The sequence below is a fragment of the Micromesistius poutassou genome, assembly GCF_964030765.1.
Source record: "Micromesistius poutassou genome assembly, chromosome: 12".
In the NCBI taxonomy this organism is placed as follows: Eukaryota; Metazoa; Chordata; class Actinopteri; order Gadiformes; family Gadidae; genus Micromesistius; species Micromesistius poutassou.
Window position 1 is genome coordinate 10,983,083 of NC_140282.1, and position 15,265 is coordinate 10,998,347.

Below are 15,265 nucleotides of genomic sequence, written 5' to 3' on the forward strand. Positions count from 1 at the left end.
TATAGTTTGTTGATATGAAGTGTAGTCATCATCTTTGTAGCATACGCTCCTGGTAGTTGCTGTAACAAAAGTGCAAGCACATGACATTTTCTAAGAGTACAGATTTTACGAAAATATTTGCTGATGGCACTTTGTAACAAAACTACAGCCTGCATGTCATATTTGCATACCGTAATGATGTCATCAACAGTGGACGTCGGTCCGCAATATAAACACTGGAACTAAAACAAAAAAAAGGAAGTGTTATTGAAATGTTATTGTAAACAAAACAACAACAACAACAAAGCTATTAACACGCCATCTGCCGACATTTAACAACAGTTCAACCCACTGTGTGTGTGTGTGTGTGTGTGTGTGTGTGTGTGTGTGTGTGTGTGTGTGTGTGTGTGTGTGTGTGTGTGTGTGTGTGTGTGTGTGTGTGTGTGTGTGCGCACGCGCCCGCACCCGCGTCCTGTAGGGTGGGAAGGCGTAGCTGTGGGAATGCACACTGTATCAAATATTAACCGTGTTACGGGGGAGCAGTGTGCCACACCAGAGGGTTTGTTTGGCCTATCCATTGCATCTGCCTGAGTGAGTGAGTGAATAAATGAATAGTTCGCCGGGACAGCAGGGAAAAGGGGGCAGGACAAATAGAAGGGAATTTGTGTAAGAGGGAGAGAGAGAGAGGGAGATGAAGAAACAGTAACTCAAAGGGAGCGAAAAAGATGGAGGTTCATTTGGCACGCACTACAGTTCAGCCTCCTGCTAATGACCGCATTCTCCAATCATTAAGCCGACGTTTAATCCAGCTGCGGCGGTGCTTCTGCCAGCCTGCACCTCGTGCTGTTGCATACGGGCCGGTGTGCTTTAGGGCTGCCCGTCTGTTTTTAGGCCTGTATATCTGCGCTTCTGGCTTGTATATCTGCTCTTCAGGCCTGTATATCTCTGTGGTTAAAGCCTATATCTATGTGTGGTTAAAGGCTGTATATCTGTGTGGTTTAACTGTAGGCCTGTATATCTGTGTTTAGGCCTGTATATCTGTGACGTTTAAGCCTGGATATCTGTGCTCTTTAGGTCTGTGTGTCTATTTGTTTGATTAGATAGATAGATAGATATATAGAGAACTTTATTTATCCCCAGGGGAAATTAGGTCATCGTAGCAGCGGTACAATACAATCCGAATACAAAAATACAATCATGAGGTAAGGGCAAATATTGATATTAAAAAACAGTACAATATGAGGTAAGGGCAAATATTGGTATTAAAAACAAGGCCTGTATATCTGTGTGGTTTAGGCCTGTATATCTGTGTTAAGGCCTGTATTTCTGTGTTTGAGACTGTATATCTGTGTGGTTTAAGCCTGTATATCTCTGACATTTAAGCCTATATGTCTGCTCTGAAGGCCTGTGTAGCTGTATGATTTAGGCCTGTATATCTGTGTGGTTTAGGCCTGTATATCTGTGTTAAGGCCTGTATTTCTGTGTTTGAGACTGTATATCTGTGTGGTTTAAGCCTGTATATCTCTGACATTTAAGCCTATATGTCTGCTCTGTAGGCCTGTGTAGCTGTATGATTTAGGCCTGTATATCTGTGTGGTTTAGGCCTGCATTTGATCTGTCTGGTATGGACAGGCAGCCCATTGTCATTGGTACAGATATACAAGCCCGGCTTCTGTACCAATGACAATGGCATACACTAGTTACGTAAATCCAATGTAATACATATCTGCATTAAGAAAACAGTTTGCAATAATATATCATCAATAACATTTTCTAATGTAGTAACAAGTTGCACACTTTTGTCCTCTGCGTCTTTCACCTTTCGATTGGGAAAACAAAATGGATTATTTTGCTAACACTGCGGCTAAACAGCCGGCCACCGTGCAGTGACCGTGATGCTGATGCTGTGACTGTTGTTCCCCCTTCCAGAGATGGGCAGTGAGTTGCCAGGGACCGTTGCGATGCCTGGGGCGGTGGGCGCAGGCCAGGTGAGGATGAGCGGGGCCGTGCCAGGCCGCGGGGGCAAGCGGAGATCAGGAGGGTGAGTATAGCATTAGAATGTAGCGTGCTAGCTAGCCATCAGCAAACACAACAACATCAAGCCATTTAGCGGTTGCTTTTATCAAAAGCAGTCCCTACAACTGTCACTGAATGTTTTTGGATAATGAGTCATTATTTGAACTATGAGTAAGTTCTCCCCGGCACACTGTAGTACACTGTAGTAACGACTCGAAGATCTATTCATATTCAATGTTGGCAGTTTGTACTTTCTTTTTTTATGTAAACACAATTATAGGTTTATTAGTTGATGCCCCAATGCACAGACACAGCCCTCCCTGTCTGTATGCCGTTGGGATGTTTGTCAAAGCCAACTCATCTTGCGTGTAGACTGAACTTGCCACGATAAACAAAATACAGTGTGATATTAAGCTTAGCCGAATAACAAATTGCTAAGTAAAGATCATTAAATGGCAGACAACTGATACCGGTGTTTGCGGTTTAACATGTAGATCAAACATCCTTGATCGAAATGAACTTTGTCACATACAGGTTTTCCATCCTTTTCGGCAGTCAGTCAGTTCCCCTTTGTCCACACTTCAGTAAACTGAACTTGAATGTTTGCACTTGAACGCAGACATACAGTGGTGGCCCAGGCCTATGTGTTGAGGAGACAGGTTTTAGGAGCCATGACTGCAGGTGGAAGTTTAACCAGGGTGGCTCCAAGCGTACGTCTCAAACCAAAGGTCCATTTAAGCCACAAAAGACCAAAGTATTTTATGTTTGTAGATGCTTTTTGTCCCCTAAGTGACTTCCAAGTTGTCAGACTTTAGATTAAAGGTTTGATGCGTAACATGTCACAACAACAATACAAGCTAAAACATCCTGTCCATAGACCCGTGTCTCTCCAAAGGTTTCAAATCAATCCGTTGTAGACCGCCGGCCACTGTAGAAATATGTTTGTTATAATCGTCCCCTGAAACCTTGCACTCACGAAGAATACCTCTGTAACCAATCAGGAAACACTTCCCAGACGCAGTAGAGCTGCCCCCCCCCCCCCCCCCCCCCCCCCCAGAAGTTCAGCTATAGCATTGGCAAACTTCTAGATCCGAGAGTGACTTAGAGTGGCTGGGAATAATCTAAGTATGCAATGAATATATTAGAGCAGCTACACATTCTTTTGTCTGTACACTAGTACACACTAAAGTACTTGTGTACCTACTACTCTACACTAAAGTACTAGTACAGAGTAGGATGGGAAAAGGCCCTTGAGCCCCCATTGCCACTGTAGACTATAGAGTCTCTGCGGGACCTGGCCCCCATGGTACAAGCATGTCTTATGTGAACATGGATTGATGATCCAGACACGCACACGCACACACATGCAACAGGGACCCTGCCTGCCTTCGCCCCACTGTTGCGCTGTGTGTGTGATCTATGTCTCAGTATGATGAAACCCCAGACCCGTTTCCTCGGTGCTCGTTCATACTGACAGCTCCTGGTACCACGCTATGAGACCCACCCTGCGGCACCAGGCCAGGCTCTGAGTACTGAGTTTGGTGGGGTCTCCCAGCTGGGAGAGGGAGGGATCAAGGAGGAAAACGTCCGACAATGTAGCAAGTGTTTAATACAAAATTCATTAATCCAAATTCATTAATCAAACTCACCAAAAATTGCAAGATGAATGTATTCAATCAAAAAAAGTGGGTATGTGGGTATTTTGCTAAATAATTGCCTTTATTTTGTAATTCACAGAATAAATCAACGCCACAAATCGCAAAACGTCTCGAGAAAGGCCCCAAAGGCCCGCAGAAAGCACAAGTTTTATAACGAGGGATAATGACAGTGTGATATTACATGCACAATGTGTGTTTTCCGTGGTGTGCACAATTCACAGCTCCAATAAGGCCGTACCGCCTCCCAACACTCTGCGTCTGCTTGCATCACTCAAGATATCATCTTATGAATATTAGAATAATTAGCCCTGCGCCCTGGCAGATGGGAGAACAGAGAGTGATATAGGGCCGCAATCAGCGCTCTGTCAGGCTGTTTAGCTGTGTGGACACGCTTCTCGCCCCATGCAGGGAAGCGTTGAGTCATTCTTTTGTCACGACCGTTCTCTTGAAGGGCTTTATGCAATCTGGGATATTTGTTGCGTTTGGCTCAGGCTGTCGTTTCGTCAACGCTTCTGTCGAACGCCAGGCTTCATGAGAGCGGAGACACATGCTGGAAACGCACTCGCGTGCAAACATGCACACACACACACACACACACACATGCTGAAAACTCACACATACGCAGCCACGCACACACACACACACTCACGTGCGTACACTCACGCACCCACGCACACACACACACACACACACACACACACACGGGACAGTATTGTATATACGTTTCCTCTGCCGAAGAAAAGGCTGAGGGATGAGTGGGATAAAGGCATTGTCATGGCAACCAGCCCGTGCAACCATGCCCGGTTTGGTTCTGTAGTGCTCTGTAGCTGGCGGTGGCCCACCGTAGCCGCGGGTCTCCCACGAGGGTCTCCCAGCGCTGTTCACCGTAGCGCTCTTCACCGTAGCGCTGCGGGAAACGTCCCTCGGTTTTAATGGCCCTTAAAACATGCAATCTCTCTCCGGAGGTCTTTCGCTGCCATCATTTATTAATAGTCATCGGTGGTCTGCGGCGACGCAAATCAATTATAATGGGGACGACCTGCGACCCGAGCACCAGCGGAAGATCCATTGCCCGAGACTGTCCGGCGTAGGTATTAATGGGACATGCCTGGCTTACACATTGGCTTGTCTTCAGCATGCGCAAGAAGGCAGCACAACGCACGTTCAGTCCCGATTAATAAAAAAGGATTGATTTGGAATGTGGCTCTTCTCGGCGCATCTCCACATATCATGTTTCAGCTGCCGCCGTCGGTCCCCCCGTCCCCCCTGCTGCGCATTAATAACCACCGCAAATAAATAAATAAAGGCCAGCGCCGCGGCGGTGATATTAGAGTCATTTCGCAGCCCTCCGGCCCCAGCTGGCTCACACTCGGGGCCCCTAAATTGGATGTGTCAGCTCCCAGCGACGGGCAATCCACCCATCACTGAGATGCAGTGGCTAAGCGGCGCGGCGCAGATGTCACATTCTAAAGCCTTCGCTGGCGTCTGTGAGGGGGTGGGGTGGGAGGTGAGGGGGGGGAGACATACTGATTTGATGCAGGGGTACATCTATCTAGGGGTACGGGCGGGGAGATTGCGGCGGGAGGAATAGTGCGCGGGTGTGCCGACTGCACTGGGATCCGTGTAGATTGATGTGCAAGAGTGTGTTTCCCTGTAAACTGTGTGCTGCGTCACATGCCGGAGAGAGATGCAAATAATGCGTAGGGGCGTTGGGTGTTTGTGTGAGAACTTGCGGATGCCAGTGGGTGACAGTTGTAGTAGGTGTGACTTTTTTGGTATTTGCTTAATTTTAGTCCAAGCTGAGGTGTCCACACACCCTGTCGGTACTCACTCATATTATTAATGAGCTGCTCCCCCTCATCAAGCACACCGAGGCTATGCTTCCTGAGTCATGACGGGTTTCTCTCTGCTTGCTTCTCAGAATGGACTTTGATGACGAGGATGGAGAGGGTCCTAGCAAATTTTCAAGGTGAGGAAGACGACATGGAGGCTGTTCTGTATAAGATGTGTTTTTATTTGTCATTCATTTCAGGGCTGCAACGATTAATCGATTAGTTTGTCGCCAGAAAATGTATTGGTTAATCTGTGAAGCTATTTATGAAAAGATGCTGTTTAATGTAGCACTTCAATTCAAATATGTGGTTGATGGATCACTACAAAAGGAATAGTTTTGCTTTTCTTGGCTGCTGGTCCGATAAAGCAAGCACATTTCAGAGATCACTTTGGGCTTAACTTGCAGTCACATTTGCTATTATAAATGGCATTTTATAGTCGATTGATATGAAAAGGTAATCGTTGGATTGATCAACTATATAAATAATTGTTTTATGCAGCCCTGATGTATTCCTCTTTACAACAGCAGCTGCTGCAGTGACCAGACTTTTATTTGTTGAGTGAATGACCTCCTTTAATTGGTCCACAGTGGTTCGGTCCATCATAAAATAGGATGCAATCCATTTTCTCCTTTTGCTCTTTTAAGATAAGATAGGATAAGATAACATCATAACTTAACGGATCCCCGGGCGGGGCATCAAATGAACAAACAAATGCACATGAAGTGCTTGGTTTGCCTTATGTCAAGTGTCAGGGTCACTGTATCACTGGACCCTTTCTTCTCACTCTCTGCACTATTGTGTGAGAAGAAGCGTTCCATTGCGGCCATCTTCTCACACTCTGTTGATCCCCACTTGTTTCACTCCTTGTAATCTCTCTTGTAGTTGTATGCCCCATTATGTTCAAAGCCAATACACAGTCACCCTTGTTCTGTCGAATGTGGTGCAGCGTGGAAGGGCAACACTGACCTCTGCTGGGGATATCAGGAAGTGCAGCAACCCCTCAGACACTCCGAGAGTAGAGTAGTGCATACTGCATAGTGAAAAGGTGGTTGTGGTTAAACCACGTTATCTTCCTATTGTCACGTTATCTTGCAAGTTAAACAAATTGCAGATATAATTGTGCAATCGTAGTATGCAATAGCAATTGGATTGACTATTGGTTTACTGTTGATTTATTGAGCACTTTGTGGTCCCTCTACCACACTGGAAAGGAAAGTTACAGCACACACACGCACACGCACATGCACACCAGAGCCATGACACTGACATGCCACGGGAGTGTGCTTACACAACTTTGGTAATGGTGTTCATCTCCCTCTAGGGCAGAGCTGCCGTTATTTTAATTTACCCGGCACACTCGTCGCACACTGAATGCCTTTTTTTATTGCCGTATTTCTTTTATTTGTCCAGCGTGGCTGTTTTATTTGAGATCATCCATTACCGAGGAGGGGACACCCCCATGTACCCATTACTTTGTCTCACTGCTCCCATGGCACTAGCCATGCCGAGGCTGCTGCTGCATGTTGCCATCAGAAGGTCTAAACGCCCCTGGGCTTCATCCATTGATCCGTCATTGCGTCAGGACCTGTCGCGAGGCGAGGGGGGTAAGCCACGGGCGCTGGACCTCAGCCCCGACGCCGCACGCCATGTTGTGCGTACGCCCCGCAGCGTGTGTCGCTTGGTTACAGATGTGGTGTGTTTCTCTCTCCCTCTCTCTCTGTGCAGGTATGATGATGAGCAGGTTCCTGGTGGTGGTGATAAGGAGAGATATGCCAGGTAGGCCTAGCCAGCAAGGGGGGGCCGGCAGAGGTCCTGCCCCCGGCTCAGGGACCTCGTCAGCACTAAGCTCCAACAGGCTGTTCATACTGCTGACAGCCCGCCGTCCTCTAACACACACACACACACACACTCAGACACACACACACACACATGCACATGCACACGCTGCCACTGCAAGACAAGCACTAACCCTTGACGACCGTCAACACAGCGTCAAGAGGCAAACTGTTTTGATCTGTGATTTTATTTTTTTTGTGTGTCCACAAGAAGTTTGTTATCTAAATCTGAATGGTTTTAAGAATTTTCTCTTTTATTTTGTTACCGCAACTGAAAGGTTCGCTGCAAGTTCAAGTCTTTAACCATGAATCACAACAATGAACCATAAGCATAACCCTGATGTGCATTTGTTAAGTAGTATACATTAAGACCAGATTTTATATATAAAGTTTGATGTGTTTTCATAAACGGAAAGCACACCGTACGTGTCCTGTCCAGATAGCCTCCCCATAATGTTTTCTCTTTCAATTCATGGCTGTCAATGGCAAAAACTAAACCTTATGTTCGGCCAGGAAAAGTCATGTGTATGTAAATATCTTTCTCCAATGAAGGACATTGGAGAAACAGGATCCGCAGAATGGTTAATATATTCTCCAGTTTTTCCACGATGCACACAGTAATGTTAACACGCGTAAAGACAAAACCCCAACAACACTAATGCCACCTTTTAGTTTTTAACCACTGTTTAGTGCAGGCTTTCATTAAGAGCTGCTCTTGAATTGCATTTTTTTAATAACACGCTGTATCAAAAGCACCGCGCAAGTACAACATTAATTGAATCAAATAATGTTTCTGCCCTTAGCTGCCGGAGCAAATCCTATCAAACGTAGGCTACAGTTTTTAATTTATACACTACAATGCTATATTTGGTCAATTAATGTTTATCTGGATGATACCTTTTTACCTTTAAATGCCTTTTCTACTACATTGTGAGCAAATTAAACTCAAACACAATAAAATGGGTACCAAGCCTTAGAGGTACGACCAAGAGACTTCTTCTATTCTATCTATATCTAGACTTTTCTATGTCTGCATACCCTTGGACCTTGTATAAAAATGCTATTGCATGCTTGCATCCGTGATAGTCCTTGGTAGGCAATAGGGTGTCAGACCATTGGAAGTACCATAACTGTAGCAAGTCAATGTTGTGTATGTGCACCCCATGTGTCACCCCGAGCCACCGCCACCCTCACCCCCATCCCAACGCCCCCCCCCTGGTCCGACCCCAGTGGTCTAACACGCCCTCCCTGTTTCAGAGAGAACCACAGTGAGATTGAGCGGCGCCGGCGCAACAAGATGACCCAGTACATCACGGAGCTGTCGGACATGGTGCCCACCTGCAGCGCCCTCGCCCGCAAGCCCGACAAGCTGACCATCCTGCGCATGGCCGTCTCCCACATGAAGTCCATGCGGGGCACGGGGAACACATCCACCGACGGCGCCTACAAGCCCTCCTTTCTCACCGAGCAGGTAACCAATAGATACAGCCCGACGCCATTACCGACCGCATCGTTCTGAAGGAGAAACGTCCAAAGCCAGTGTGGTGGTGTTTGGCGTAGAAGAGGGTTGTAAGGTTGAGGGGGGGGGGGGGGATGCTGTGTTTTATGGCTCCCTTTCTGAGCTGTACATTACATCCTCAGCTGTTACAAGGTGACATAAACAAACGGAAGTGCTAACACTAATGCTAATCGCTTATGGCTGTTGAGAAACAGAAAATATATATATTTTTAATTTTCTAAGAACCTCTTTAATCCCAGACAGACCCCTCCAGACGATGTAGGAACACATTACTCACTCCTCTACGTCTTTTCGTGTGTGTGTGTGTGCGTGTGCGCGCGTGTGTGTGTGTTTGTCTGCGTGCGTAGGAGCTGAAGCACCTGATCCTGGAGGCGGCGGACGGCTTCCTGTTCGTGGTCGCCGCGGAGACGGGCCGCGTGATCTACGTGTCGGACTCGGTGACGCCGGTGCTGAACCACCCGCAGGCGGAGTGGTTCGGCAGCACCCTGTACGAGCAGGTGCACCCCGACGACGTGGACAAGCTGCGGGAGCAGCTCAGCACCTCCGAGAACTCCATGACAGGTAACGCCGCAGTCGAGGTCACATGTGTCTACTAGTCCTGTGAAGTCACTGGTCCAGTGCCACACAGTCCTGTGTAGTCACTGGTCCAGTGCCACACAGTCCTGTGTAGTCACTGGTCCAGTGCCACACAGTCCTGTGTAGTCACTGGTCCAGTGCCACACAGTCCTGTGTTGTCACTGGTCCAGTACCACACAGTCCTGTGTAGTCACTGGTCCAGTGCCACACAGTCCTGTGTAGTCACTGGTCCAGTGCCACACAGTCCTGTGTAGTCACTGGTCCAGTGCCATACAGTCCTGTGTAGTCACTGTAGTCCTCTGTGCCTCATACCATGCATTTTATACCGTGTTTCCAGTACTATGTATCGGCATATAGTACCAAGTATTCAGTACCATGTACATAGTACAATGTATTCATTTCCATGTACCAATTACTATTTATTCAAAGCTATGTACCTCCCACTATGTACGCAGAGCCATGTACCTAGTGCAATCTGTTCAGTACCATGTATTTGTTACCTTGTATTCAGAAGGATTTACTTAGTATAATGTATTTAGTACTCACCTCGTACCATGTACCTTGTGCTGCACGCACTAAAATGCAGACTTTATGTCAACAGTCAAGTAAGATTGTTTCCTCAACAAAATTGAGAGGGCTACTTCAAGATTTCTGACACCATATCACACAGCCAAGGTGTGAACTGTAACCGTTTCCTCCTTCGTGCTGCATGATACTGAAAGCACTCTTAGAGACTTGCACAATCTGAAGTGCCCGATATTATAAGGAACAAGTATGGGAAGTACTTAATGTGACCACGAGATGGCGCCATTGTATTTTATACTCTCTCCCCCCCCCATTATTACCTTGGTGCCAGAGGTTCCATCCAGGTGAGGCATCTGTCCATGTGTCAGGCTCAGATCCTTCGCCAGCCAATCGGCTCCCCGAAATCCCCCCGTGCTGACAGGCCCCGCTATATTACCCAGAAGGCTTTTAGAAGCCACATGAGGTTGTTATCTCCACAAAGTGCCGCTGCAGAGGAAAGATAAAAAACACGCAAAGGGACACACAGGAACCGAGACAGACGCACAACCACACACTTAAGCAGACGCAGACACAAACATGATATGAAGGTCCATGTCCCACTGTGAAACTTCATTGTGAGTAAAGCAATGGAATGAAAGCCGTATGTGTTCCAAGCACCGTCTTGCAGTGTGTGTGTGTGTGTGTGTGTGTGTGTGTGTGTGTGTGTGTGTGTGTGTGTGTGTGTGTGTGTGTGTGTGTGTGTGTGTGTGTGTGTGTGCGTGTGCACCTGTCTGTGTTTGTGTGTGTGCTATGCACGTGTGTGTGCTATGCACGTGTGCGTGCGCGCCTGTCTGTGTTTGTGTGTGTGCTATGCGCTTGTGTGTGTGTGTGTGTGCACGTGTGCGTGTGCGCCTGTCTGTGTTTGTATGTGTGGCAGGGTGTGTGTGTGTGTGTGTGTGTACGTGGCAGGGTGTGTGTGTGTGTGTGTGTGTGTTGGTGCATGGCAGGGTGAATTCTGGTGTGCGTGGCACTTGCTGTTTTCTCCAGCTGTCTGGCGCTTACGTCGGAGTGGCAGCCCTTAACCACAACGGATTAAAAAAAAGATGAAGCTGTTTTCTCATTGGCCTGGTTGTTGCTCTCTCCGGTGGGCTATGGCCCCAGTCACAATAAAATGTTCTGTTTTGTCCTCTGAATAAACTCCTTGGATCTCATCTTACGCCGTTGACCGGTGTTATGTACGCCTTAGACTCGAAGACCTCACCCTGTTAAAGCTAAACAGAATATGCAAGCGGAAATTCTACCTTTTTTCACTTTCATTAACTTGGAAAAAGGGAATCCCGGGGTTATTTAAGTCAACTCTAAACCAGTTTGGGTTGAATTTGTGTGTGTGCTTTCATGTATAGCCAAGTGAAGTCTGCGCTTCACCAGTGTGTGTCTCGGGCTTTTTGAGTTTGTATTGATCTGAATCATGAAGTTGTGTTTTATTCCCCCTCTCCGTTCCACAATGGAAAGACGTATGGCCCCCACAGCTACGCAGGGCCGCGAGTCAGCCAGGCGGTCTGAGCTTTGAACAGCTTGAGATTTATTTCAATGCGGCGCGCGCCTGGGCTCCGGTCCGGTTTCCTCAGTATTATGCAGCCAACACAGAGAGGAAAGACACTTGGTTGCCTTGCCAAAAAATGTTTAAGGGGAGGTAAGTAACTTATTTCTCTGGAGGCAGAAAGCTTTTAAATATTAAAGCAATGCAACAAAATATGTGGTTCAACGACGTTTTGGTGGTCATACATAAAGTATATGTGCTCATATTTCTTCCCGACTCACAGTATTGAACTCATTTTCTTACATTTGATGCTGTGAGAGCCATGCATTTTTAAAACTTGACCATATTGGTAGCATGCCACATTGAAGTGGATTTAATTTCTATGGCAGTCGATGTTGCATAAGGCTGCACAGAAGGTGTCCACATGTTCGGGTTAACTGGCGGCAGTCTTCTGCATTGAAGGTTATTGTTTTTCCCCATCGTGATCTAAAAGTAATTGTTGGCAAAATGCTGGATGGGAGCGTGTGCTGGTGGAATGCACTCTGAGGCTGTGGTTGTTGTAATCATTGCAATGCTTTGTACATGAAGACTGTGTTTGGCTTCAACTAACCATTGGCAGTAATGTCAGCTTGTTGCATATTAACTTTCCAAACTGAGGAGCAGAGAGGCCTTATAAGTTAGCCTTGTGAGTTAGTTGGCTTGACTTGTGCAACAAATCGATGCACAGGAAAGTCAACAGTGAGATGTTGTTCGTCTTTGGAAACTGTAGTCAACCCAGACGGAAAAATGTCTTTTCATTTGATATTCTATCTTACGATGACTAACAATTCTAGGTAACGTGGTTCGCTGTGTTTCACTAGTTCTTTTGCTGCCAAGCTGCCATGCTAGGAAAAGCAACAATGACGTGGACATCGCCAGGGACCAAAAATGTGTTTACAGCAAACGATGGCAACAGACCACAATTGCCATCATGCATTCCTCCGTCGATGCAGTAAATGTCATGCAGGTGATGAGTCACGGAAGTCACCGGGCGGACAACAGAACTGCACCCATGTCAACAACTACGAAGGGCGTTGTTGTTGTTGTTGTTGGTGTGACGTTCTTCTGCTATTCTGCCCGGTAACCAGATAAAGCTGACGTCTCACCCAACCGTCGCCGCGTCATTAGTGGAACATGCTGCTCCAGCCGCATTTGTTTTCAGGGAAAAAAGAAGTGATAATTAGTTTGGATGTGAAATCCTAATGAGAAAGATATCGTTACATTAGCAGCTAATTCGATGCATGCTCCGGTAGCTTATAATATAATTAAGCCTCTCTTCAGTCGTTAAAAATAATTTCTAATTCTGCTTAATCCACATCAGGTCGCTGTTGAAACTGTTAAGTAGAGCGGTGCGGGTGGATCTGTCTTCAGAGGCGGGGGGGGGGGGGGGGGGGGCTCCACTCCTCCACCCCTCCACCCCTCCACCCCAGGTCTGGTCCTAGTGGTCCTTGTCTCATGAACCTGCGAATGGGAGGCGCATTAAGGGCCTCTTTAGCAGACGCCAGAACCAACTTTCGTTGGCCCCTCTCGCCGTCCCAGAGATGGATGGCTGAACTCCCCACCTCATTGCGGAGCTAGCCTGGCTACCCCTCTGGAATAAAGCTCGGTTGGAGCCCCATGTATCCGGGACCCTCGTCCTCATGGTTGTTATGCCTAGGGTTCGTGGCCCTGTGTGAAGGTGAGGGGCCAGAGAGCGTTGCCTCACAACTCAGCTGCCCTTTGCCCCCCCCCTCCCCTCGAGGGAGATCTGAATTGCTGCAGAACCTTCCACACAAACAAAGAAGTTCACCCTATACCTGTGCTCCTTGACTTGGTGATCTTTGCAACTTTACACTCGGATGCGCTGATTGACTGATTTCCTCCTCGGCAGCAACGATCCGCGGGATGTCCTGCGGCTGCTGGAACAATGTTCCTGTTTTGAAAACCGTGTCTGAAACCCGATATGCAAGTGATACGCACACATATTATTTACCCCCGCAGCGCAACCACACAATGTTCACGCCTAAACGCCTTACCGGTAATCATTTGAAATATGTCAACGGCAGTGGATCGGGGGTGGATGTAGCATACGCTTGCTCCGTTTGCGTGAACGCCACCGGGGTTCCAGGCTGAGAAGAGCCTTTTTCCCCCGCACATTCATCGACGTAGCTTGTAATCAACGGAGGCAGCGCGAGCGCAGCCCACCCGTCCCGACCGCCTCCAAACAGACACATCCATAGCCATGCCCCTGGGTCGCCCGCCCGAGAGAGTGTTCACTGTGGATCGCCGGCCCCCGGCCCCCCCTTCTCTTCTTCGAACCGCCATGTTATTCTCCCCCTCTCACCCACTGCTTCTGCGTGTGGGCACCTAATCACTGTCTGAGAGAGCGGCATTGATGTATTGGACCTGATTCCCTCTTAATCTAAAGCGCTGCTTTCCTCGCACTTTCTCTCCACTCATTCTTGCTGAACAAAAGCAGAAGCACTTATGTGTGTGCACTTATGTATGTAGCCATTCCAATTTCCGATTCTATGCTTTTGATTGTTCAACCTCACCTGGTTAAGTGGCTTTTGATAACTGCTTTTATAAAGGCATGTAAATGCCATCAGTGCGGCAGTCAGCTGCTGTCACATCCAGCACCGGCCATTTTGAGGCCAAAGCTTCAATCATAATGTGTAGAGGTTGAAGGGTTCCCAAAATGGAAAAAACTGAATTTAGTTAGTGGTTAATCGGAGGGGCAGGTGGGCGAGCAGAACCATTTTGGTTGCCTCCATTAGAAACCCAATGTGCAGAGGGAGAAATGGCACGCTGAGACAAGCAGATGGCCACGGGACCGAAAACAAACGCTCCTGTTGGAATATCAAGGAGGAGGGAGGGAGATCAGGTGGACGCTGGTATGCAGAGGAGGAAGGGAGGATAAATAAATGGTCGGTGGGTCAGAGGTGGATCTGCTGGCCATTCCTGGAACAACGCTTACTTCGCAAATAATTCCTTGAGCAGAACAGCTTGGCCGGGACTCGGACCCAGGCAGGCCGGGGTGAAGTGCTGTGGGGAATCGTCCTGTTTATCCAAAGCCTAGATTGAATTAGTTATGGCCGTCTGCTCTACTTCCAATGTTCTTTTGGTCTACTTGTTTTTGCCTCTTTACGCCTGATTATTGTCTTGCTGTTTTCTTTCATGACGTACGTTTCATCCGACGTCTTTGTTTTGCTTACGCATGCTTTGTTAGCATGCCTAGCTTTATGAGCTATCGTCATTGTATTTATTTGTTTCAACAGAAATAACAAACTTGCGAGTGCATGCGTATGAGGGCGATCCCAAGGGTGCTTGGTGACTCAACCAACAACCCAGTGTCCCCAAAAGGCTGGACACGGAGCCTTGAAGCCCGAACCAAATCCCCTTAACCCTGCAGACGGAGTCCAAAGGGAACCTCTCCTGCACCCTGAAGGGGTGACACTCCTCTAGCTCACGTCCCTCCGCACCGTGCCAGCGGCAGCAGCTGCCTCCCGCGCCCGCTGTTGTCGCCCCCTTCAGTGTCCTCTCTCGCTGGCTCCAATTATGATCCCCTTGTTTTCTGCGTTCTGGCTAGTGTTATGATCTGCAGGGCTGCAGTTTGGGTCGGTGGTTCATTCGGATGAATCTCTTTCTCCGATGCACACGCTCTGTGGACGTGACCGGGCACTGGGGCATCTGGAACAGGGCAGGCGGGGTCCCGTGTCCAAACGGCGCACCGGGGAAAGATGAAGTGGAGGAATTTGCCAGACTTGACTTTGATGCCGGGAGTG

At 47.8% G+C, this 15,265-nt stretch overlaps 1 protein-coding gene across 3 annotated transcripts in view; it reads left to right on the top strand.

The window, feature by feature from the left end:
• arnt2 (aryl-hydrocarbon receptor nuclear translocator 2) overlaps positions 1 to 15,265 on the top strand; it is a 54,541-nt gene that overhangs the window by 3,048 nt on the left and 36,228 nt on the right. Inside the window, exons 2-7 of one of the 3 annotated variants that reach the window (XM_084476510.1) lie at positions 1,909 to 2,020; positions 5,575 to 5,622; positions 7,214 to 7,264; positions 8,127 to 8,150; positions 8,581 to 8,794; positions 9,190 to 9,403. In XM_084476510.1, the coding sequence (XP_084332636.1) occupies positions 1,909 to 2,020; positions 5,575 to 5,622; positions 7,214 to 7,264; positions 8,127 to 8,150; positions 8,581 to 8,794; positions 9,190 to 9,403 (663 nt within the window). The remainder of the gene's footprint in view (positions 1 to 1,908; positions 2,021 to 5,574; positions 5,623 to 7,213; positions 7,265 to 8,126; positions 8,151 to 8,580; positions 8,795 to 9,189; positions 9,404 to 15,265) is intronic. The other 2 variants (XM_084476511.1, XM_084476512.1) reach the window with 2 other exon arrangements.